General features: G+C 41.0%; 1 protein-coding gene across 5 annotated transcripts in view; it reads left to right on the top strand.

Moving 5' to 3' along the window:
• Positions 1-27,048, top strand: part of prr5l (proline rich 5 like) — a 44,288-nt gene that overhangs the window by 5,974 nt on the left and 11,266 nt on the right. For 2 of the 5 annotated variants that reach the window (XM_038706674.1, XM_038706671.1), the window contains 4 exons: positions 11,651-11,781; positions 16,816-16,896; positions 17,249-17,297; positions 24,128-24,194. In XM_038706674.1, coding sequence (XP_038562602.1) covers positions 11,660-11,781; positions 16,816-16,896; positions 17,249-17,297; positions 24,128-24,194 — 319 coding nt within the window. In that variant the 5' untranslated portion in view covers positions 11,651-11,659. Of the gene's footprint in view, positions 1-11,647; positions 11,782-16,815; positions 16,897-17,248; positions 17,298-24,127; positions 24,195-27,048 lie in introns of all 5 variants that reach the window. The other 3 variants (XM_038706673.1, XM_038706672.1, XM_038706675.1) reach the window with 2 other exon arrangements.

Raw genomic sequence — 27,048 nt, 5'->3', positions numbered from 1 at the left:
TGACACTCGTTGGCTGCCATGTTAGTTTCGTTTTCAAAGGTTACATCGTTAACAAGCCTCTTTCAGAAGACGAGTTCTGTCTTTTTGACAACTTTATTTGTTTATAACTTATTTGAAGTTGGTTCTGCGACATGGACAAAGACTAACTTCTCAGAGTTCACTTGAATGCATCCGTTTAGGACACAGTTGTGGAGCAGTGTTCACCATACTGACCATTCAACCACGATTGATTTAAGTAAACAGCAAAAAAACCCAAAGCAACAGTCCTTCCTCCAGCGTATGATCATGTTTTGATTCAGATTGTGCGAGAAGAGGAGGGGCTAAACAACGGAGCCGCTGTCAATGTCATATTAAATAGTTTATAGTATGCGGCGGTCAGCGTTGATGTTGTGGCGTGTGTGTCGCCAGAAATAAATCGATGAATGGGAAACTCTGCAGTGTGGTGCAGATTCTAGAGACTGCTTTTATGTCATCTTAGTCATCGGCGCATGAAAAACCAATCGCTGACCATCCCTTCAATCATCGATATCCAATCAAGCGACTTATGAGAATCATACCTGACTGTCTGATGTTTGCAGTGTTTTTAACCGTGAATGCAGTTTTTAATCTGTGAAATAACTATATGTACGTATCGCTCTCTTTAAATGTATGACTTCAAGTTAATTTCTAAGATTTTGTTTTGACTCGCATTCACAGAAATGATCCCAGTCCAGAATATACATACCTCACGCTCTCTGTCTGGGTCTGTAATTGCATTAGTCTCTCTGAGTCCTTTCTCATGACAGGGGGCTTCTGTTTCAGGATTAGCCCACATGCTAACACACACAAACTTCACCACGGGAAACTGTAGCACAAACACTCGGCCTGCCCTGTCTGATTCCCATCAGCGTTTTCCCTGCTTTGATCCTTTCAGGAGATATTAGCGTTGTTCCTTTTTATTATTTTAATATATTTTTACTAAGACAGACAGGAACACCTAAAACAAAACAAACAAAATTGTCACATCTCATACAAGTAAAAGTAACATAAGATAAATAAAAACAAAATAAATTGAGGGTGTATTAATACGCATGATATATTTGCACGATTAAGGAAAGGTGTACAGAAACAAAAATAGATCAATTAAATGGCAAAGCAGAGTGTCCCTTTTGAGGCAGAGCATTCAGAGCTATGATACAAATGGTGGAAATATTTAAGCCAAAATATGACAAAAAGGGGTCCCACGTCTTACGAAAGGCATCATCGTTGCTCTGAAGTTTACATGTCAGATATTTGTGATCCAGTTCAACAGAATACTCTACCTGGCACAGAAAGCAAGCATCTGGTAAAGTTTTATATTTGTGAGTGATGGACATCAGATATGCCAAGCAGCAGGTATAAAGGGTTATTATTTATATTAATAGACAGAATCTTATTATTTTCCTGCTGTACTTTCCCACAATGCCACAAACAACGCGTAAGACAACTAATTTCTAGCATTTGTTCTGTTACGACAAACGCTGTGAACGTGACGAGAGTTTAAAGTCGTACCTGTTTGAAGTCTTGCTTCGCTTTCCAGTCGGATTTGACTGAGGAGAGCAGGTGGAAAAGTCTTGGTCTGGTCTGTCAGGTGAGCTGGCAGTCTGTTTTCTGAAGTGATGGTCGTCGTCGTCTTTGTTTTATGCCAGAGGTGAAGATATCTGAAGCATTTAATCTGTCTGAGCTGCTGTTTGACTTTTTGAGATACATTCTTGCTTTCTGACAGACCGAGTGTTGGGGGGTCATGGTAAATGGACTGTACTTTCACCATTTGGGGTTCAGCATCTGCCCAAGTACACTTCGACGTGCAGACTGCAGCAGCCGGAGGTCGAACCACCAAACTTAGTGGACGACCCGCTCTACCTCCTGCGCCACAGCTGCCCCTTCCATCATGTGCTGGATTATTTCTTACCAGTGACTTGGTGGAGTTCCCACGGGTTACCGAGCAGCTTCAAGGCTGTGGTTTGGGGTCAGATCAAAGTAGGAGCTGAGCAGTGAAGCAATAAATGCAAGATAACAAATGCTCAATAAATGTTTGATTTAATTCAGTTGAATCATGAACGAATTAGGACTTAATTTTTCTATTAAGATATTTTAGATTTTGTTGAGGGGAAAAAAATATTTTACTTAATTTTACTTATTTGTTGTTTTATCAAAATAGTTTTGAATGTTCTGTCTCAGATTTGTGAAGTGATCCACTGTTTGGCATCAAGTGTTTGTTCAGACCTGAAAGAAAAGTTTCAAACCACAATTAACCATCTGGTTTCTTCAAAAACCAGGAGCAAAGACTTAAACTTTAAGAAGGCATAATAACTTGATATTTACCGTGGGAATTATCGATATTGTATGATGTTTCATTTTTTTATTGTGACAACATTTTTGGCCATATCGCCTAGCCCTAGGTTAAGGTGAGAGGAAACACATATTTACAAGGATACAGATGTCACTGCAACACCGGCACACATGCACGTTACCCACTGTGAATCAATCAGTCAACCTTTTTCAATTATACACAGTACAGCGCATGCAAAATGTGTCCTCTAGCTTTAATCCACCAATTAGGAGCGGTTAGCGCTTCAGTGGTGCGTGCTGGACTCGAACCAACGACTCTCCGGTTCCCAAGCAAAGTCCCTCTCGGACTGAGCTACTGCTGCAAAACATAGATTTTTCATTTTTACACTTACAGATTAAAACAACCGAGAGATGACGTGCTCATCTGTGAGCTTTAGAGCAGCTGGGAGGTGGACAGAGCCAGGCTAGCTGTTTCCCTCTGTTTCCAGTCTTTGTGCTAAGCTAAGCTAACCAGCTGCAGCTTCAAATTTAGACACGAGTGGCATCAATCTGAACATCTGACTGTCGGGGAGAAAAAGCAGAAGAGGATTTACCTAAAACGTGCAACTTTGCCGTCATGACTGGTGGTCGACAGAAACGGCGTTTTTCAATGACTGATATTTAGAGAGCAGAGTGGCCAATATGAAACCAAATAAAAGGTATAATTCCTGCAGATTCCAGTCGAATCTGCACGTTCTCTCAGCAGTAACATGTTGTTTCAGATGGAAGCTTTATTAATGAATGAAACCGAAACATACTTTGGGTTGTGCTGATGGTTAAGAGCAGACGCTTGCGTGAACTGAGGCAAAAGAAGGAGCCTGAACTCATCACAGAATATCTGCTGGACTGAACTCGACATCACAGACTGATGGGATGTAACGGCGGAGGAGGAGGATGTGACGGGGGTGAGGTGACCTTTTTTTTGATGACTGGTTTTGGCGTGCACCAGATGGGTTGTCAAGGTGACGGTTACAGTCATGGCGGCGCCTAACGCCCACGTCTGAGAGCAGAGCAGCACTGAGTGAATCATCTGCTCAAACGTAGACGCTCTTTTGGATGAGAGACGTTTGCCAAAGATACGGCGAGCAGGCGGCTTTGTAATTCTTCAATGGGTGACGTGTGTGTTAATATCACCAAATCCTGTGAACACTACATGTGGTGAACTGTGCACACATGGTCCTGTTCCCACACACAACCTGTGGTCTGAACACACGCACAGAAACAGGCACTCTGTCTTTCGCCTGCCAAATGACGGGTTTAGCCAATCATGACAGGCGATGTCACATCAGGCGATGTCCAGTAACAACAGTTGGTGGCGGATCACCTGTGGATTACGTCTCACAGCAGCTGGCATTAAAAACACACTCGGGTATCAGCTCTTCAGACCCAATAAGCTGTCAAACACTAAATATATGTTAAATGTGTTTTTGACCCGGGTCGGTCCGCTTCAGCCACACCAGAGTCAAAGTCTGGCTGTGTTCAGCTCTCAGTATCTTCTAACTGAATCTCTGTGGTTTAGTTTCACTCGTGCTTTCCTGTTTGTTCTGTTAGATGTCAGCCAAATTTCACTGTTTGCTGGCAGAGGTGTTGGACCAGTGTGAGATCCAGTGAGGGGCTTTTATTGTGAAGATCTTACAGGAACTGCAAGTTACTGTGCGTTTCCTGAAAGGTAATAAAACATTTTACTATGCCAATCTGCTGGCAGATGTTCACAGCTGGCTCAGCAAATCCCTAACAGAAGTTAACAGCACACGGAGGTGCACAGGGGCTGGTTCCCACGCAGATCATAGTTTAACTGTTGATGTGATTTAAAGCTCATAACACCTGTTTTGTGTTGGACTCTGTGGAGTCTGTGTGAATCTGTTCAAATGCACCAAAGTATACTTAGTAAGTGAACACAACACCGTTTTAATGCACTAAAGTATGGACGTAAGTAAGTGAACGCAACACCGTTTTAATGCACTAAAGTATGGACGTTAGTAAGTGAACGCAACACCGTTTTAATGCACTAAAGTATGGACGTTAGTAAGTGAACGCAACACCGTTTTAATGCACTAAAGTATGGACGTTAGTAAGTGAACGCAACACCGTTTTAATGCACTAAAGTATGGACGTAAGTAAGTGAACGCAACACCGTTTTAATGCACTAAAGTATGGACGTAAGTAAGTGAACGCAACACCGTTTTAATGCACTAAAGTATGGACGTTAGTAAGTGAACTTAACACTGTTTTAATGCACTAAAGTATGGACGTTAGTAAGTGAACTTAACACCGTTTTAATGCACTAAAGTATGGACGTTAGTAAGTGAACTTAACACTGTTTTAATGCACTAAAGTATGGACGTTAGTAAGTGAACGCAACACCGTTTTAATGCACTAAAGTATGGACGTTAGTAAGTGAACTTAACACTGTCAAATGCACTAAAGTATGGACGTTAGTAAGTGAACTTAACACTGTTCAAATGCACTAAAGTATGGACGTTAGTAAGTGAACTTAACACTGTTCAAATGCACTAAAGTATGGACGTTAGTAAGTGAACTTAACACTGTTCAAATGCACTAAAGTATGGACGTTAGTAAGTGAACTTAACACTGTTCAAATGCACTAAAGTATGGACGTTAGTAAGTGAACTTAACACTGTTCAAATGCACTAAAGTATGGACGTTAGTAAGTGAACTTAACACTGTTCAAATGCACTAAAGTATGGACGTTAGTAAGTGAACTTAACACTGTTCAAATGCACTAAAGTATGGACGTTAGTAAGTGAACGCAACACCGTTTTAATGCACTAAAGTATGGACGTTAGTAAGTGAACGCAACACCGTTTTAATGCACTAAAGTATGGACGTTAGTAAGTGAACTTAACACTGTTCAAATGCACTAAAGTATGGACGTTAGTAAGTGAATGCAACACTGTTTTAATGCACTAAAGTATGGACGTTAGTAAGTGAACGCAACACTGTTCAAATGCACTCGAGTATGTTCGTCAGACTGGCTTCAGGTCCCAACAGAGAGAATTTCCTCCACATGGAGACATCAGCAGAGTTCTTTTACTACCCTGCTTCTACTACTGACAGGGAAGAGCAGAATTAGTTCCTCCTCGTTGTTCCTCCTTCTCTTGCCAAGTGAGAGAGAAATCAGTATTTATTGACCTCCTGGGTTTGGCCGGGGCGCAGCCCAATAAACAATAGCCTGTTTGTGTTGACGGTCAGCACGGGGCCTCCCATTGGCTGTGATCAGAGGAGACAGCGCAGCGAGAGCCGTTGAACACACACTGTGCTGTGAGATCCCATCAGCCACCTGGGCATCCTGAACGGAGACGGCCCTGAGGGCAGCTCGCAGTGAGGAGACGTCAAGATTCAGTTTTTATCCACAGATCAGAGTCGTGGCTGACCTGAGGTTACTGACTCTGCAGCATCACAGCCGTGTTGCAGAGGGTCGAGGCGCACACGGTTCGGACTCGACGCTCCGCCTGCTGAACGCTGCACTGCTCTCTGATTTGGGAGCGGAGGTCTGCAGGTCTGTTGACGCCGCTCGCTGCAGATGTTTAACTCCACCTTTGGTCACATTTTATTCTAAATTAGCAATTGGAAGAAATGGCTGCAACTGAGAAGCAGATTATTTTATTAAAGCACTGATAATATTGAGCACACGGAGGGGAAAAAATCTTTCACTCCTGCTGTTTTTTTAGTCTGATAAAGTAGCAGATTTTTGAAAGAATTTAAAGAAATACCACAGTTTCTGGTGTTCAAGCACTAATTTCAGCATCTTTCATTTACTACGACTGTACACGATCCCTGGAGGACAAATCCCAACGATCGTGTGACCCTCTGACCTTTCACCTGCTGTCAGCAGCAGGACAACATCTAGACTATTTACTGTCTTACACAGAGGCACAGACGAAAACTCGAAATGGTTTCAACTTCAGGGGGAAAGAATCTGCTTTTCCTTCATGACTTTATGAATCCACTTCAAGGAAAACTGCTGTATTTGATAAAAAGGGGGAGAAAGTGCGCCGGTAAGACAAAACGCTTCTGTTGGTCGAAGAAAGAAGAACTAACAAAGAGAAGTCGTGTATAATTCATTATTCCTGCAGAGTGCAATGCAATCTGCACGTTCTTTCAGCAGTAACGTGATGTTTCAGATGAAGCTTTATTGATAAACATTTTTTGGGTCCTGCTGTAGATTTCAGAGCGTGGCTGCTGTTTAAGGGATTCAGTGCGTCAGGCGTCATTCAGCTGCTTTATTCTCTACAGTTAGATCAGAGCTGCTGTCATTTAGGAGAAAGATGTTAACGTTTAGAAAAGACAAAGGTGGCTGAGGACATTCAGCTCCGCCCACAGACCTTCTGCTACGCCTCCCGTCCAGACTAAAACGGCAAATCTGAACACCTAAAACGTTAAAGTCTGAAAACGCTGCTGACCCCGCTTTGGTTTTAAACTCCTGGGTAGCGTGTTAGAGATGACGCAGGCGCTCACATTTGGCTTCCTGATTGGCTCGTATCAGTTGCAAGAAGCAGAAACACGATGCTGCTGACAGAGTTTTAGTTTTGGTGTTTTTATTAAAATACTCTGTACTGTGTAAATAACACTTCTACACTTCTACACGTCCTCTGCATGTCTCTGTATTTATTTTGCGGCGACTCCCAGCCTGTTTCCTGCCGCCACAGCCTCTCTGTCCTCCCGTGTTCCTCTCAGTAACAGTTCCAGCTCGCTGTCGCTCCGTGCAGAGAAATCTCTGCTGTGGTTCGTTCGTCTCTTGGAGAACTTTCTTCTTCAGCTGAATCTCCTGCAGCTGCAGAGTAGACACAGAAGACGGAGATCCGTTCTGATACGCAGACAAAATGCAGGTGTGGACGGAGGGCAGATATCGGCCAAATCTGTCCATCATTAGCTGCAACAACCCCTATACGTGACGAGGTGCAGCTCCCTGATGGACTTTGAGGCCTTACAGGTGCTGGTCATATAATTAGAATATCATCAAAAAGTTGATTTATTTCAGTAATTCCATTCAAAAAGTGAAACTTGGATATTATATTAATTCATTACACACAGACTGATATATTTCAATATGTTTATTTCATTTAATTGTGATGATTAAAACTGACAACTAATGAAAATCCCAAATTCAGTATCTCCGAAAATTTGAATATTACTTAAGACCAATATAAAAAAAAGGATTTTTAGAAATGTTGGCCAACTGAAAAGTATGAGCATGAAAAGTATGAGCATGTACAGCACTCAATACTTAGTTGGGGCTCCTTTAGCCTGAATTACTGCAGCAATGCGGCGTGGCATGGAGTCCATCAGTCTGTGGCACTGCTCAGGTGTTATGAGAGCCCAGGTTGCTCTGATAGTGGCCTTCAGCTCTTCTGCATTGTTGGGTCTGCCGTATCGCATCTTCCTCTTCACAATACCCCATAGATTTTCTATAGGGTTAAGGTCAGGCCAGTTTGCTGGCCAGTTAAGAACAGGGATACCATGGTCCTTAAACCAGGTCCTGGTAGCTTTGGCACTGTGTGCAGGTGCCAAGTCCTATTGGAAAATGAAATCTGCATCTCCATAAAGTTGGTCAGCAGCAGGAAGCATGAAGTGCTCTAAAACTTCCTGGTAGACGGCTGCGTTGACCTTGGACCTCAGAAAACACAGTGGACCAACACCAGCAGATGAGGCGAGATGCTTCTGACGATGTGGCTTGTCCAAGACTGGCTTGACACAAGGAATGCGACAGCTGAAACCCATGTCTTGCATACGTCTGTGCGTGGTGGTTCTTGAAGCACTGACTCCAGCTGCAGTCCACTCTTTGTGAATCTCCCCCACATTTTTGAATGGGATTTGTTTCACAATCCTCTCCAGGGAGCGGTTATCACTATTGCTTGTACACTTTTTTCTACCACATCTTTTCCTTCCCTTCGCCTCTCTATTAATGTGCTTGGACACAGAGCTCTGTGAACAGCCAGCCTCTTTAGCAATGACCTTTTGTGTCTTGCCCTCCTTGTGCAAGGTGTCAGTGGTCGTCTTTTGGACAGCTGTCAAGTCAGCGTTCTTCCCCATGATTGTGTAGCCTACAGAACTAGACTGAGAGACCATTTAAAGGCCTTTGCAGGTGTTTTGTGTTAATTAGCTGATTAGAGTGGCACCAGGTGTCTTCAATATTGAACCTTTTCACTATATTGTAATTTTCTGAGATACTGATTTTGGGGTTTTCATTAGTTGTCAGTTATAATCATCAAAATTAAAAGGAATGAACACTTGAACTATATCAGTCTGTGTGGAATGAATGTATACATTATACAAGTTTCACTTTTTGAATGGAATTCATTATATGACCAGCACCTGTATTTCTTCCTGCGATGTACCGACTGATGAAAAGTTGGCCGACTAAGACTCTTTTCATCAGCCACCAGAAAATCTTTGCCTTTCAGCGCCTGAGTTCATCCGTGACCCCAGAAACGGCAGTTTCATAAAAGAAAGTTACTTTTTCTGAAGCTTTCAGCCTTTCCTCCACGATAACTGAAGAAACTCAACCGTTCCAGAAAAAGCTCGTACCTCGTGGTTAAAAAAGTGAGGTCAACCTTTTGTTTTGTCAAACTTTCACTACATTTGAAGTCTCTAGTGAGACTCTGTTCAGTACAGAGACGGGAGGCGTCTCCTTTTCCTTTTCTGCAGCTGTAAAGCTGTTTGTTTCTCTAAGCTAAACCTTGATCAACAGTTTTAAAGCCGAAACCTCCTGTGAACGTGTGAACTTGTTACATTATTCTGTGGGTGGAGAGGGTGATAGTGAAAGTGTTTTTTTGTCCAGATAAAATTCCCCTTTAAAATAAAAACTGTGCTTCCTCCTCCTTTGCATGTGCGCACGGGTTTCCCCGTCTCAAGTAGTCAGTGCAAAGTAGCAACAGCAAGTGTGACAGGCCAAACTTGTATAAAAGATAGTTTAATGTCAACATGTTGAGTCATTTGTTTTCATGCCAACTAAACCACAGCTGTCAGCTCTATAATCGTGACTTTTACTGAAACAAACTGCTGTTTAAAGGGTTTCACTTATTTTCTTATGTGCAAAACAGAACACGTGAGAAACGGTGACTGGAAGCTTCCCATACTGACAAAATTAAATATGTGGTTGTGTCTGAAAAAAACAGACTAAAAATATTACAGGCAAACTGACTGCAGTTCAGAGAAACTCGGCGCTTTACATGAACACAAATACACAAGTGTGAAAGGCGTACCCCCTCAGAGTCAGAGCTCAGAGCAGGGCCCGGCTGTTGTTTGTGGTTTCTGGAAAGCGAGGCTGAGCGAGACCTCAGCGCTGTAAACAAACTGATCTCGGGTCAGTGCCGCTCCACAGGAAGCTGCGGCTTGGAGGAAGCTGGTGTTTCTGTGTTTCTAAATGAATCAGACGCTCGTGAAGCTGCTGTGACAACAGGAAGTAAAACCTGCACAGAACTGCAGTTGGGAGCTGCTCGCCGGCCTTTCAGCCTGCTGACACGTCAGACACCGTCTCAGACAGCAGCTCAGCATCTTGTTCACAAGCTTTTTCTGTCCAGGTTTTAGCTGTAAACATCTCAGGATTGTGATGAAATGTGGTTTACCTCAGGATGAAGTGTGAATGTCACTTTACAAACGACAAACCGCGACTTTCTTGACTTGCAAACCTTTGGAAAAACATCACATGTGTAAATCAAGACACATCAGGAATGAAACGTGGACTACTTTACATGTTTTTTATGAAATAAGGTCAAAACAAATCCACTGTTCTGGGAAATTTGGTACCAATTGTAAGTTGCAACCAGTTCTTGATACCCAACCCTTGTGAAAGCAACTGTACGAATCATCGCAGACAGGACCAACCCAAAAATGCACAGTTTTATCTAAACAAAAAGGGAACACACTATTAATTATAAATATATGAAAAGGTGAAGATCTTGTTCTGTCTCGGAATAATGTTGAATAAATTAGAATCAAATACTCGACATTCAGTTCATTCAAACTCACCACAGTACACGCAGCGAAACAGGCCTGGTGATTCTACATAGAGTCGAACAAAGAGATTATGACACATTACAGAAACATTAAAAACAAAGTGAGTGAACGTGTTGCCAGTTAAATGCTTTTATTGTGAAGCTTCAGCGGCAGGAAATGTTCAGTTTGAGTCAGCAGTAACTTAATACAGCATTATTTGCAGGAATTTCGCCACAGATGCACAGTTATACTGTAAATATATGAATTGGTGCTGGGCAACGATTAAAATTAATTTTCAAATTAATCTCATAGTTGTGCGCAAAATTGAATAATGAATTCTAAAGTAATGTATTGCCAATTTTAATTTAAATGTACTGCTGTATACACAAAGGTGTAATAACATGTGGTTTGCAAACACTTTAAACAGATAAGGAGCTTTTTCCCTGCAGTATTCCCTTTACACAGCGGCAGTAAAATATTTCTTGTAAATCTCAACTTAAACATTAATGTAATCAAATAGAATATTAATCCAAAGCTGTTAATTGTATCTAGCTCGTTAAAACAAGTTAGAGTCCAGAGCTGGACAATAAAACAATAACAATCATTATCGCAATACAATGTTTTTCAAAAACAATATAACATGTGACCTGTTGCTTTCCTTTATGTGTGATGCTTGTTTGTTTGTTTTGACTATGCTGTATTTCTGTTTAAATTGTAACTGGTGCGCCGTCTTGGCCAGGTCTCCCTCGGAAAAGAGATTTCAATCTCAAGGGACTTCCTGGTTAAATAAAAAAAATAAAAAACATTTATTAAGTTTTTGACTTTATCCACTTGAATTATACTGGAATTAGGACTTATTATTTTATTAAGATGTTTATTTTGTTGAGGAAAAAGGACTGAAAAAAGCTTTTACTTAATTTCACTCGTGCATATTTGTTGGCAAAGATTTTATCATAATCGTTTTGAATGTTCTCCCTCAGATTTGTGAAGGGATCCACTGTTTGGCTTCAAGTGTTGCCCATAAAAGAGTTTAAACCACAATTAACCATCAGGTTTCTTCAACTTAAACTCAGGACTGGATGTGGATTCAGAGCCAGCGAGCAATGGGCTTTCAAAATAATGATAATAAAAACTCCATTAATGCGATAATAATACGTTAACACGTGCCCAACCCTAATATAAATATTGCAATACTTCATCAGTAGCCACTCTGTGGGCGGATGGGAAGCTTCTGCGGGCTGGATTTGGACCGCGGTTGACAAACACGGTTAAAACAGTTTTCTGATCAGAGAAAGAATATTGTATTTATTAACTAACCATTTGCTTCCTTTCTCCCCAGCAGCCAGGGTGCATGATGGGATCTTTCCGGCGTCCCAGGCCCCGGTTTATGAGTTCTCCGGTTCTGTCGGACCTCGCCCGGTTCCACGCCAGCTCACCTTCGCTACAGCTCTCCAACACCAGCGTGTGGAACAGGTCAGCCGCTCGTTGAAAACTCTTACTGTAGGTTTAAGATGTGTCTGGAGGTGAACTTAAAGATCTGAACCTGGATCAGCTTTTGTAGTGTTAAAAGTGTGTGTGATGCTTCAGTCAGAGGTTCTGTCGTCCACATCAGCTGGCAGAATGCACACCAGATGTTATCAGCTGGCTTCATGTAGTCTGATAATCTCACAACACAAAGGAAAGATTTTATCTTCATGTGTTTAGGACACAACCTGCACTGTGTGTGTGTGTGTGTGTGTGTGTGTGTGTGTGTGTGTGTGTGTGTGTGTGTGTGTGTGTTGTTATGGGTCCAAACAACGGCTTATAAAAGTGGAACAAGTGCTGGCTCCTGTTTTCCAGACCTCAGTACAACAATTAATTATATTGCGGTATAATTTTCCTCAATAACAATATAATAAAGGCTCAACAGATCGTCAAAAATGATTTAATTTATTAGAATTATGAACGGATTTTCACTTAATTCTTATATTGCCTTTGGTGTGAGAGACCCAGGTTCAATCCCCTACTGTCCCAGAGCAAGACACTTAACCCCTCGTTGCTCCAGAGCGACCTCTGACATGTAGAGCAATTGTAAGTTACTTTGGATAAAAGCTAAATGAATGAATATGTTTGTTACGTTCTGACCGTAAATAAAAGTGTAAAACTACTTTTAACCATCTGGTTTCCTCAATTTTCACTCAGGAGCAAAAATCAGCCTTTAAACTTGAAAGAAATAACGATTTGGCATTTATCGTGATAATTATCGATACCGTATGAAATGTTTTTATCGTGATTACATTATTGGCCATATCGCCCAGCCCTATTTGCACCCTGAGATGACTTGAGGAGCTTCAGGCCTGCACCATGTTATGTATGTGACAGTAAGGGGGCTTTCACACCTGCCTCATTCAGTTCGGTTGAATCGCGCTAGAGTTTGTTTCCCCCCTTGGTGCGGTTCGTTTGGGCAGGTGTGAACGCAGCAATCGCACTCGGGTGAGCACCAAACAAAAGAACTCTGGTGCGGTTCGCTTGTGAAAGCAAACGAACCAACCAGAGGATTTTATGATAGCAGAGATGTGATCTGAGCATTTTTCCAAAGCTAAACCACTAATAAATCCATCGTCTGACAGCGAAATGTGTTCAGCGATTTTATAATTGATCTGTATAAGCCATGCTGTGTTTATGAAAATCATAACGTATAGCCTACCCAACTTGTCAGCGCGGGTATTTCCCCTGATTAATATGTTAAAATCTGCTTAAAAAGGAGGGCCAGTAGTACTACTCAGTTAACTGTTAGTTCATTATGTCAATAAAACATGTGTGACAGCGATACCACAGTTCACTACAGGCGAATAAGCCCCGAATTATTACTGTACATGTCCTGTTTTAACGTTAGTATTCATAACAGGCTATGCGGTCGATCTGCGATCTAACATAACTAATCATGCTTTTAATAAATTATCACTTTGTGAGCTCTTTGTGAGACAGACCAGAAGCGTTAAAGTGCTGCATAAACGTCTGTCAGTCACCGGAGTTTGATTTCCCCGCGTGGGTCCTGATGATGCAGGATGACAGTCGCCAAAGCTGTCCAGTCAACAAGCTACCTGTAATTAGGGCTGGGCAATAAAACAATAATGATAATTATCACAATACAATTTTCCTCAATAACAATATTACAAATGTAATATATATATTACAAATATATCGTCAATAAATATTTGATTTAATTCATTAGAATCACAAACGAATTAGCACTTAATTCTTATATTAAGATGTTTATTTTGTTGAGGATGCAAAAAGATTAACTAATCATATTAAAAGATTTTATCATAATTATTTTGAATGTTCTACCTCAGATTTGTTCGGTGATCCGCTGTTTGGCATCAAGTGTTTGTCACGTTCTGACCGTAAAGAAAAGTTAAACCACCTGGCCATTCAATTTTCATTCAGGGGCAAAAATCAGCCTTTAAACTTAAGAAATAATGATTTGACGTATGTCATGATGAATTATCGATATCGAATGGTATGAAATGTTTTTATTGTGATAACATTTTTGGCCATATAACCTGTAAGTCTGTGTAACGCCGGGGTTACTTCTCTCGGTTCGTTTATAAAACTGCAGTGTGAACATGAACCGGACCAAAACTTAAAAACAGTGTATCATTATTTCTCACTTGGTCCGGACCAAATGAATCGAACTACAGGTGTGAAAGCCCCCCTACGGTGTCCCATCAGGGTTCGGATATTCCCCGGCCCTTGTGCGTGCTTGTGCAGCTCTGTTTCTCTGTGTGGTGAGGTTATTTCAGATCTGGCGGTAGGAACTCTCTGAGTCTCTGGCCTGTTTCCGGCTCTCCGCAGCGCTGGATGCAGGAAACAGCAGGATGTTTAGTAGGAAGTGGAGGTGGCAGCCAGGCCACGTCCTGTCATCCAGCTGAGTCACATACGAGACCGTCAAACACGGACCCGACAAACTTAACTACAACTGCCAGAGAAAAAGCAGGCTCACTTATTCTTATTGAGAAGTTTTGCTTTCTTACCAAGCAGGTCATTTAGAAATCCTAACCCTAATGTTTATTTACGTTTTATACACCAAAGGTCAAGTCAGGAGTTCAGGTGGGATAAAGAGTGAAACGTTAACCTCTAATAGGTTATAGGTTGTGTCAACCCACAACCAGAGTACGAGGGAGGGAGGAGCCTGAAGACGCCTCGATGCAAACTGCTTAGTTTGCTCACAGATTTGTAGTTATGTACAGCTGATCTGTTGGGTTAGGATGCTAGAATGTTTCTATTGCAAGGAAACAAGATGAGATCAAAAGTCAGGCCTCAACAGTAAGGACAGTAATATGCCACGTCGGGAAAGTAAATCTAGCATCTAACTTGGTGTAATTTATTCTCACGGTGCACTGAGCTCGTCCACGTACAGTGAACCAGGTGAAGTGAAGATAATTCATAGAGTTGATGACAACTCGTTACTGTACGTACATGCAGTAAAACCTTTGCGAATAAAAAGCCAACACTTCATCCATACACTTGTTTAACAAGCATATTTTAATCTGCCGCTATGTTGTAGTACTTGAAAGGGGTCTTAAGACCACGTTTTGATGGTCTTGGTCTCGGACATTGAGGACTCGGGATTTTATTTCAAGACCAAAGACCATAACTTTTGGGAATATCAATAAATCGCTTTTGCATTGTCTGATTTATTTGTTAACATCCTAACGGTGCTTTCAGACCAAAAGCGAAGCGAGCGTTCGGGGCGGTGAGTTTACATACAAAGTCAATGCAAAGACGTGTAAAGCTGCGGTTTCCTGTTGGGCGGCTGTTGGATTCTGGGCTGACAACTACGCTGTTTACTCGCGGGAGGAGCTCGGAGTTAACTGCTTTTATTAAATTAGTTTTTTACTTTAGTTTTTTGGGAAAAACGGACAACTGCGGCTATTTGAGCTTCGTTGAGGTCTGTAGTGGCCAATAACAAACGTTACCTGCGGAGATCAATAAATAAATAAATAATTGAAGCCTGGACAGACTTCATTGCTCATTACGTGGTCAACACTTTCTCTCACACACAGCAGAACACTACTGGCCCCAGATGTGTGTGATACTGCAACAAAGTTCAAGTTTTAAAAGCCTGAAACAAACCAACAAAGACTCAAATCTGCACTTTATGTTATCATTAATTATTATTAATCATGTTGTAATGACATTCATGCCGTACGCAGCATAGTTCTTTTGGAATACATGTTTATTTTAGTGTGTTTATCTTATTAATGTAATGCACATTTGTGATTAAAAATAATGGTTGTTGTTGGTAAATGAATTACTGACCCCCACAGATGCAGGATTAAGAGCTCAGACCGTAACTAGAACCCTGCTGGACTATCAAACTGTACAATCTGTAAAAATGAGTACACATGCAAAACAACATGTACACTTGTATCGATCATTTTTTAAATATCCACTTTTTAAAAACGAATGCAGACAATAGCCTACTGTAATAATACTTCCTTTACTCACTGTACACACACAGATAAAGCAGTTAGAACAGTTGGCAGCAGTGGCTGATTTGCATTATGCAAAACATTTTAACATCTGCATGTTCTATCAAAATATCTGCCACTATCAATATTTGAACATCTAAATCACGCAAATTAGGATCTGCCAACAGAGGCTGTGGTGAGGAGGAGTTTCTTTATGTGGACAACTGTTTAAATAACCGTGTGTGTTAAATCTCTCCCTGCTCCAAAACAGCTGATTCAAACTATCAACTCGTTCTGAATCCTGAAGCTGCTTCAATCAGCTGTGTAGAAGCAGGGAGAGATTAAATCATGCAGGACAGGGGAAACTTTCTCCAGGAGAGGGTTGGGAAACGCTGTCGTAGTACATAAACTTCAATTCAACTAAGATTAATTCATACAGCCAGTAAAGTGTTTGCACGCTGTTAAAAGTGTGAAAAAGCAACACTGAACGGCCTAAAGGATCTACAGTGGATAGAAAAAGTCTCCACACCCCTGTTAAAATGACAGGTTCTTAAGATGTAAAATAATGAGACAAAGATAAATCATGTCAGAACTTTTTCCACCTTTAATGTGACCTATAATGTGAACAATTAAATAGAAAAACAAACTGAAACCTTCGAGGGGGTTAGAGTGACTTTGTGAACATTGCTGTTGCTCTACAAGCAACATTTAGGTATATTTAAATTATTTGACTCTCATCCTAAAAATGAATCAAAGTCAAGGAAACCCATCGCTTCTCCTGAGATAATGGCAGCAGGTAAAAGACACACAGCATCCTTGTTAAGATTTTTTTACTTTATTATTTGTTAAGATTAAAACTAAACTTAATCGTCATGTTCATTGTTTTTTGATAACTGGTATTAAATAAAGCAATGTGTATAGAGTAGATTTCTGGACAAAGAAAACGCTGAACCCTGCAGCGTGCCCATACTAAAGACATGCAGCTTATGTGATGCGTTGACCGGCTTGGTGACCTCTGACCTTACCTGTGTGTTTGCTTATGTGTCCTCAGCGTCCAATCAGCTGTGATCAAGGTGTTCCAGGGTGGAGCGCTGCAGACTAACGAGCTGTTCACGCTGAACGAGAGCATCAGGTGATGAAAACACTTCTTTTTCTTCAATGCACCGTTCACACGCAGCACGAGACGGGAGCAGCGGTGAACAGAAACCGGCTCAGTCAAGCTGACAGGAAGCTTCTGCAATTAGTCTCTCATTCTGGACAACTTAAACTAAAACAGCCAATCACACGCCAGCAACTCAGTGCATTTAGGCAGGTGCTGAAGTTCAAACCGACAGTTGAGGAAGTCGTTTTTAAAAAAAAAATACAGATAAATATTATATATGGGGGAAATGTTGTCTGCATGTTTTAGTGCGTGCATATTGTTTATTTGCTGGTGTTGTCACTCAGATTTGACCACTCAGCAAACATCTCTGTGTCTTTTGCAGGTGGCTTCTTAAAACAGAGATGGGCTCCTTTATCACCGACTACTTCCAGGTACGTTCACTCTTCTATTTCCTGTTTCAGGTTAATGAAACCTGACAGCTTCATATAGACTGTTTGTTTGTTATCAGCGGAAACGGTAGCTGACGTGCATGTGGTCGCCCCACTTCCTGTATCTGTGTTTATTACAGTAAACATTAATCCGCAGAGTCTGGTGACTCCGGGGGTTTTTTTATAGGCTGATGCAGATATCGATATTCTAGAGTAAAACGATGATCTGATAACGAGACGTAGGCTGATATTTTACATCTGACGATTACAAATTATGGACAGTAAACATAACTGTAAAGACATTTTTAAAAGAATAAATAAAAACACATTTAACTCGAAGTCTTCCTTTAAAGCAGGAGAATAATCCAGTGACAGGAAGGCACATGAGTGAGTGGAAAAACCAGTAACTAAGAACATTTACTCAATTACTGCACTTAAGTACAAACTAGAGGTATATGTACTTTACTTTTTAGTATTTTTCTTTTCATGCCATTACTTCTACTCTACTCTCTTTTTAAAATTCTGTTGTCTTTGTTTGCAACCCCTGACAAAAGCAGTTACCTTTGGACTTGGATTCTAGTTGACATTTAAATTAAAAGTTTATATTTTAGTGGAGCAATTTTAGCAAGGGTATCTGTACTTTTACTCACGTTTAGGATTTGTGTACTTCGTCCACCACAGGGAAAAACACTTTCAATAATTTTAATTCCTTCGTCATAGAAAGACAGAGGAAGCTAATCCAATATTTATTTGGCAAATTGTAGTTGTCTTTTTCAGTATGACTCTTATCATTTAAGTGAAATTTGATTAATTAATTTGTAATAGCTTTTTCAAACTGGTCCATTTTTTTATTGATTTTAATTTACAGTTAAATTTTTTTGATTATTCATCAATAATACTAATAATACTTTAATGATTATTCTACTGGCAGGAACTCCAGGTTCCCTAGAGCATCTCTGTTGATGCTCCAGCTGTTAATAAATCTGCCAAAACAAGTCATGTGATCGGCAGCCTGGTCACGTGACCACGGCCGGCGCCGGTCTAACACTAAATCCAGACATCAGAGAGTAAAACCTGAAGTGTCTGCAGCTCAGAGTCTGGAGTGATGGCGTGACGTGGAGCTCGCTGTCAGCTGCAGACTGTGAAGATGTTTATCTGTCCGTCACGACGAGTTGCTTCTCTTCAGCCGCTGAAGGAGTTTTTGCACAAGCGTCGACTTGTTCAGCTCTGCTGGATTAGAGATGGATTTTTAACACGTCACGCTGTCGATGTTCAGTCAGTCTGGGGGGTCATGTGACACAACAGGAAACTGGTGACCGGCGCTTTCCTTAATGCGGCTTTCAGTTTCACCGAGAGGAAGAAGGCCCTCCGACCTGCTGGCCTCTGAGCAGCTCCACTGGAGCAGTTTGGGGTTAAGGGCCTTTCTTAATATGTCCTCAGTGGCGATAATGAGGTTGGGGCCCCATTTATCCTGCCGGTCCGGAAATACAACAGACGACTTCCCTGCAGCCTGGATTAGTGCTGTGCAATAACACTATAGATAATTATCTGGATGTAATTTTTCTCAATAACTAACTCACAGATCAAAAAAACAAATCAGCACTCTGTTTCTCTATTACGATATTTATTTTGTTGAGGAAAAGAGTCTGTAAAAAAGGTTTTGCTTAGTTTTATTAATCCGTGTATGGTTCGTTCTTTCATTATTATTTAAAGGTAGTTTTTTTGGTTTTTCCGTTTTAAATATTCGGATATTTAATGTGTCCGATTGGTGTAGCTTTGTATGTTACCCTTGATAAACCTGCGGTGTCTGATTGAATGTAATTTCAGACGAGCTTGAACATCAACATAAGTTGTTTTTTAGGTAGAAAAACAGGAGGCTCACCGTTCAGTTTGTAACAGGAACAGAAACGCCTCAGAAGTTGCCTGAGAATCCTCCGGTTTTTAAGATTTCTTCAGTTTAAAATTAATTCAGTGATAGTTGTCAGTACATCCAGTGGTACGCAGCAAACATGAACTGTTAAATTGGCGAGCTGTATGTTAACGAATCATACACGGGTTAAAAGGTTTGTGTAATTTATTCCTTACTACCTTCTTATTACCTTCTTGAGATGGAAGAATTTAGCTGCAGGAACACATGGATTAAGCTGTGTGTAAAACAGGAGCATCAGACTTCATCCTGCCAGGAGAAACGACCACTGAGCGTCCAGAGCGCCGGTTCCACTGGCAACACGACACTCATAGTAGGTCTACCAGAGAGGAAACTGGGCGCTGGAGCGTACAGGGCGAGGGAGAGGAGGTCTGCGGACAGTCGGTGATGATTCCCTCTGGTTGGATGAAGCCCGACGCAGAGCACAGCTGATGCAAACAACAGGCGCCGTGTACAGCAGCCAGTTCATTTGAAAACCAGTAGGGATGAAACACCGGTCACAGATAGAACAAGAAGCAGCTGCTTTGTTTTTACGTTTGTTTTTAAAACAGAAAAAACTAAAAAACTATCTTTAAATAATAATGAAAGAACGAACCATACACAGATTTTTATTTGTGCATATTTGTTGAAAACAGGTTTTATCAGAATAGTTCTGAATGTTTGCAGATTTGTGAAGTGATCCACTGTTTGGTATCAAGAGTTTGTTCTGACCAGAAAGAAAAGTTTAAAACCACATTAACTTTCAGTCAGGAGCAGAAAGCAGAAACCTTTAAACCTGAAAGAAATAACGATTTGACATTTATCCGGATAATTATTTTTATCCAATGATGTGACATTTTTTATTGCGGTAACATTTTTGGCCGTTTGACCCAGCGCCAGCCTTGATGTTATGAAATTAGTTTAAACCACATTAATGCAGTTCTCCTTTCTGAGAACCAAAGCAACCAAAAAGATAAACTCACCACTTAAAATCTACATTTGTTGGTCTGAAACTCTCTCTTATTGACCAAAAGGCATAGCACACAGTGTAGACGTTCTTACCGTGGTTGGTCACGTGCTTAAAACAGGAACTCCCACTCGCCCCAGCTGGTCAACAAACCAAAGACTACAGATGTAACACAGGTGTGATGTGTGCCACGAAATCTGCGAAGGTTCTCACTCACCCAGGTCATAGTTTTCCAAGGAAGGTGAACATCAAGGGCAGCTGGAGTGGTAGAAGACACTAAAATTCAATTCAATTCAGAAGTGCTTTGCCTAAACCCTAAACGCAACATAGGGAAAGAGGAAAAAAACACATGAAGCAGAAGATCAGAAATGTATTTTGGCCCTAAACCATTTAGTGCTTTATAAACTAACAGCAGGATTTTGAAATCAATTCTTTGACATACAGGAAGCCAATGTAAAGACCTCAGAACTGGACTGATGTGATCCACCTTTTTGGTCTTAGTGAGGACTCGAGCAGCAGCGTTCTGAATCAGCTGCAGCTGTCTGATGGATTTCTTAGGGAGCCTGTAAGGACACCGTTACAGTAGTCGAGTCGACTGAAGATAAATGCATGGATAAGTTTTTCCAGGTCTTGCTGAGACGTAAGTCCTTTAATCCTTCATATATTCTTCAGGTGATAGTAGGCTGACTTTGTAATTGTCTTAATGTGGCTCCTCAAATTCAGGTCTGAGTCCATGACTACACCAAGATTTCTGGCTTGACTTTCAATCGTTCCTCCCTGGCTCCAAAAACATAACTTCAGTTTTATCTAACTAAACAACATTTTGGCACATCCAGTCATTGATTTGTTCAGTTACTCAGCACCTGTATGGGATTATAGTCCACCGGTGATACGTTTATGTAAATGTGTGTGTCATCTGCATAATTATGGTAACAAATTTTGTTGTTTTTCATAATAACTTGCATTCAGAAGTGCTTCCTCACCAGCATCACCGAATACAGCTGCAAAGATTTTTGGGTTAAGCGTCACAGTTTAGAATCTAGGTGTTGAATCTGTCCAGAGTGGGACGCGGCCAGTGCAAGTGGTTAGAAATGTGAGTTTTCTAAATTTGAAATAATGAGTGACGAGCACATGTTCATCCCTGCAGCTGAGGCACATTTCAGGTACGATGAAATTGCAAAGCAGGATATTTGGGATATCTAATATGTAAATATCTGAAGAAGCGGTCCTTTGGCAGGTTAGACCGTCATCATCATTTTATGCCCTTTCTGTGGCGGTCCTGGCACGTTACATGTCGCATGGATGGGATAAAAAGGCGGTTAGAAGCAACAGGGCTTCTACATATAGTGTACACAGTGCAAATTGCGGGAGTTTTGAGAGCGTTGTGTTGTCTCAAACACGGCCGTTGTGCACCTACTGAAAATGTTCTTGTTGGTCTTTTCCTTCTTCTTCTCCTTGTTCTCCTCCTTCGCCGTCTCCTTTTCATTTCCCTTCTCGTTCTCTCCTTACTTCTCCTTTATTTCCTTCTTCCTTCCGTTTTCTTCTTCTTGGTGAATTGTTACCGGGCGGATCATTATCGCCATCGTTCCCTTCTGCTATGTAGCCAGGATGGCGACTGATGAGGGTGAAAAGTGTCCAGTGTTCCACTCTCCACCTTTTTTTACCGATAGGAGTTTGGAAAATAATTGTATTGTGATTTCTTTCTTCTTTTTTTTTTTTTTTTTTTACCAATATTGCGATTGCAATTTAATCACTGATTTATTTATTTATTTATTTTTTTAGGTTTTTATCTTTGGTATGCTTCAAAAAAGACGAGCAATAAATAATTGTATAGTATGACTAACACAATATTAGATTGATTAAACTGTTCTTGGCCAGAGGTTTGTTATAATTAAATTAGGTAGAAACATTTTGGTCAGTTGTCCTTGTTGGGAACAGCGATCGGACATAGCTTTATGTTTTGAGTTCTGATCCAGTTTAGTAGTTTTCCCCTGTGAGGTTGCAATAATAGCAAAACAGTACCTGACGCTGTGCAGCATCTTCTTCTTTAAAGCCAAAATAGCATCTCACAAATTAAAAGACATGATGTTCCTGTTTGACACGTGTCGAGGCCGTTGTACAACAAGGCGAGGTCCAGCGTAGCGTGCCAAGTGTCACGTGACCAGAGTGTAATCGTAGCCTTTGCGATTAGAAAATGTTGTTCTATCATTTTGTGATATTATCGCAAATTAGAAATGCACCGAATGTTTTGCCACAGAAATTAATCGACTGAAAATGGCTAAAAAAAAAAGCACTTTCGGTGTTAATACATCAAAAGACCGAACAATTTTGCTGACACGCTGTCAGAGCCGTTTGCAGACGCCGTTCTGCTGAACTGTCTCCCAGCACATCCACTCTATCTGCGGCTGACTTCTTAGAAAAGAACCGCTTTGAGTGTTTCTGTCACTCGTCTGTGAGAAGGAGGTTAAACTAGCCGCACCTAAATGTGGAGTGCGCACGTATTCCAGCCTTTACGGTAAGTGAAGCGGCCCAGAGCGAGCTGACAGGCAGGTTAGAGACTTTATCCTGTCAGTTTGTCTCTTTAGTGTGAAGAGAGGCTGTGAAGTCTTCGTGTTACGCCGGACGAGAACCACATACAACATTATTTATCAAAGGAGGAGGAAACACATGTGACAACGTCCGGTTTTCAAAATAAGGCGTCTGTACAGGACCCACCATAGTCTCTCCCCATCCTGTGGGAAACACTGAGGGAAAAGCTCATTTTGAATATTTTATGCAATGGTAAAAAAAATGGAAGAAAAAATGTGAAAAACCTTGTTTGGTATTCGGGAAAGTTTTTCATTATATTCGGTTTCAGCCAAGAATTTTCATTTTGGTGTGGCCCTATTCCAAATGCAGTTACTAGTTCAGCCATAGTTTTCATCATTAGGGTTCTCATTAGCGCTGCAGCTAATGATGATTTTAGTATTCGAAGCTTTGATAGATTATTTCAACGATTCATCGATGCGTCGTTTAAGAAGTACTTAAATGAAGTACGTGAAACAGCTGTTTGGTTTTATAAACCGCTGGCGGCTTTCTGATCAGAGTTGTTGTTTTCTTTAGCTTGAAATAATCCCAGACTTTGGACACTTTCTGTTTTGTCCCTCGCTGTTTTCTCTCTCTTCCTCCACTTTGCTAACAGCGCCATCATAATCACGTCGTGGTCACAGCGTAAGCGCGATGTGCGACACTAATAAATGTCTGTGCGAAACACTGTGCTGTATAGTTACATGGATTAAACGAAGCATTGATGCAAAGAATTTGTCGAATCATTTTATGAATCGATTTAATCGCTGAAACGTTTCAGCTCTAGTTCCCATAGTGCACTGCATTTTAGCGTACTTGTTTATTTTAAACACTCATAACGTAAAAAGTGTGAAAGGGTGCGAAATGAGACCGAGCTTAAGGTAGCAGTCGGGTGAAACCCTGGTAGTCTGAATGAAGCAACAGCTCTGTGGAATTAACCTAAGCTGATTTCTGCCTCCTGTGCCCCCGAGCTGCAGTCAGTGAACGGCCAAGCCACTTGGCTCCTTATCCTTTTAGTTGTTCGGGTAGGGAGCTGTGGATCAACAGATGGTGGACATCCTCTTCCTGTTCCACCTTTTCTCAACGCTGTCGTCCGTCTGCTTCAGAGCTGACATGTACTTCCTGTCAACGTCCTCCTCTGATCTGAACTGATGTCACTGATGTTGACCTTGGTTTTCCCTCGATGTCACGTGTTACGTCTTTTGCTGACTCTAAATGGAGCAAAACGACAGGAAAGTTGACTGAAGGTGGAGTTACTGTAACTCCTGTTCGAGTCTATGATTATTCTGTTTAGCCAACAGCTTTCATACAGGTCAGTGCAGTTTAAGGTGATTTACAGACGACTGGCAGGCTGAAAATAAGACTTGATGTATTTACTCTTTTTTTGTGTTTCAGAACCAGCTGCTGACTCGAGGGTTGTCTGAAGTCCTGGACCAGGTCCTTCTCCACTCTGGTGAGATGGGTTAGTACTCTCTGAGTATGAACTCAACTTAGGTATTGTTTCAATCTGATCGATTTTAATTCTACTTATCAAATCTGATTCTTATGGGACTCTGGGTTCTGATTCCTTCGCCACAAATCCACTTCCTCCTCGCTCCTCTTCCCCTTCACGGCTAAAGTGAAAGGAGTCTCTGTCCTAGAGCGGCGTCTCTGGGACTCGTCTCATCTGTAACCATCATCGGTTTCCCTTCAGTATAAAAGGTGAACCTCAGCTCACCTGTGTTTTGGACCTGACACGTTGCTACTGTTAGCGTTAGCTGGATCTGGGGTGTCGGTGTAGCTGGGAGAGCGCGACACGTTGAACACGGTGAAGCGTTCCTTCAGATTCACGCCGTGTTGAAGGAAACGCTGGAGCTGCTTCCTCCCTCGCACCAAACCTCCTTACTGCAGCTTTTTAATGAAGCTAAGCCAAACTTTGGAGCGTTTGCTGCGGTCCGCCACGGTCCAGGACCGGAACCAGAAGGACTCTCTTCTTCATGGTTTCTTGACGTAACACATGAGGTGACGTTAGGTCGGCGTAGCAGCTCCTGGCAGTTTAGAGACACTTTTATGGACTGTAAAACGCTCACTGCAGTTCAGTCAGGAGCTAAAAGATACAGAAAGTTAGGAACCGAGGAGCAGGATCCAAACGCACGGGTCTTAACAAGTCCACCGGTCTTGGAAATTTGTTCCGGTTCCACCCTGTCTCCTCTGAAAAACTGGAAGAGCACATGTGGTCTTGAAAGTTTAAAAGTTGCCCATTAAGTAAAACTTTAATGTCCCTGTGGGCAAATTAGTTTTTAGCATTTAGCAGCGCTTTATTTAGCATCTTGCTTCAGCTCGTTAATGTGACTGCAGTTGATTAAGGACACGTTTACGTTATGCGCACGAGTATCCTGGGTTTTTGGAGAATCACAATAATGTTTTGTGCATGTGAGCAGCAAACCCTGAGTTCAGAAAGCTGGATATGCTGCCTGGAGTACTCACGATAGAAACCAGGATAATGTGGCGTGTCAAGACCTGATCCAGGCGTCTCAACATATTTTGGTATGGAGCAGAACATTGTGAGGCTGAGATGGTGAGAAATCAAGATGATCAGAAACCTGGATACGGATCTCTGATAACGATCGCGTAAACACAGACATTAATAAACAGGATGCATGTGAACATTTTCAAGATGATACAAGACATAAAAACCAGGATACTAGTTTGCATGGAAACGTTTCTTTCCCTGTAGAAATTAGGGCTGCACGATTAATCTAATTGCGAAAGCGATGTGGCGACGTCGCTCTGTGGCTGTGAGACAGACTGTTGAACAGTATGATTATTGACAAGCTTAGAGACCGATGCATGAAACAGCTGTAACTGGATTTAATATTCAACTAGTGGTAAAAAGTATATTATTATATGAAATTATAATGAAAGTAGTATTTAATATATTATTGTTATTCTAATAGTAAAACTAACTAAACATTATACTCTTTATTTATTACACTGGTGTACAGTTCCTCCTCCAGGTTGTGGATAGAGACTCTGCTTTAGACAGATGTACGCTGAGCCGGTGTGCCGATATTTGCTGCTTCTAGCCGCCTCCTCTGTAGAGCAACACACTCCCTTTGTTCTCTTTTACATCTCTTTTACTTGTTATTGTTATAAATATTGTTTCACTTTGTTCAAGTTGAGAAATGCACATTTTAAAATGTCAGTATTTTGTGCATTTTCTTTGATAATTAAGCAAGTAGACTCATTTGTTCTATTATAATCGGATCGCAAATCGCAAAGTGTCTTTTTGTCCAAATCGCACAGCCCTAGTAGAAATGTAACCACTGCAGACACGTCCCCATCACTTTTTAAAAATGTTCTGGAAATGCTCTGAGGAGGGTTTATTTGCAAAATGAGAAAACATGCAATGAAATTAAAATATAGAGGAAACAAATGTGCATTGTCCAAAAAAATGTAACAAAAACGAGCTACTGATTTAAAAAAATGACCCCAAACGTGCACCGATCAGTAACTTTAACAACCTCTTGGCACAGTTTGTTTCTCTCCCTGTGAACAAAAGAGGAGGGAAGACTAAAATCATGGCTGCATGTGTGCTGACTCAGCAGGGATGATATTAAATAAGAAAAGTTGATCTACAGGAGAAACATCTGAAAGTATCCAGGAAATCTCCCCCTGAATGCTGCAGCTAAATGAGGTCTTCTTGTTTTCTCGAGCCTTTTTGCTTACTAGTAACTTTGTTATTGTTGGTTTTTGTTTGTTTTTTGTTGGTCTGTATTGTTTATAGGACTCTTTCTTTCATTTACACAGACAATAATTATATTGTACCTTGTTTTTTCTTCCCCTACGAGAGTCTCTTGTCAATAAAAAATGACTCAGCAGGGATGATATTAAATGAAAACGTTGATCTACAGGAGAAATATATGAGACCCTGACTGCATTATATTACACTATATTCCGAGTCTGCTGCCTGAATTTTACGTTGCCCTCTACTGCAGGGGTCCAGTTAGAGAAAATTGACTGTCAAATCAAATAATATTTCACATCAGACTGGAGGGATAATGAATACTAACTATTCTATTAATAAATTCCAAAGTTAAGTAAACTAAAGGCTGCATTTTAAAAAATATCTACAATACATTTTTTAAATGTGCATCTTAAAATAATGTGCTTAATCCCAGAAGAAATCTAATAAAGCTTGAAGTGCAGTCTCAACCAATTTTATAATAAACACTCAATAACAATTGAACAGCTGTAGCGCCTCCTCTTCTCTTTCATTCTCTCTTATGAAGCTACCTCTTCCCTACTCTCTCTTGTTCAGTGAGAAACATGAGCTG

The sequence above is a fragment of the Micropterus salmoides genome, unplaced genomic scaffold (genome assembly GCF_014851395.1).
Source record: "Micropterus salmoides isolate LMB-PRFRI ecotype aquatic unplaced genomic scaffold, ASM1485139v1 Ms_hic_scaffold_8, whole genome shotgun sequence".
NCBI lineage: Eukaryota > Metazoa > Chordata > Actinopteri > Centrarchiformes > Centrarchidae > Micropterus > Micropterus salmoides.
The sequence above is the reverse complement of the archived record's forward strand: the minus strand, read 5'-3'. Positions and strand labels throughout refer to the sequence as shown.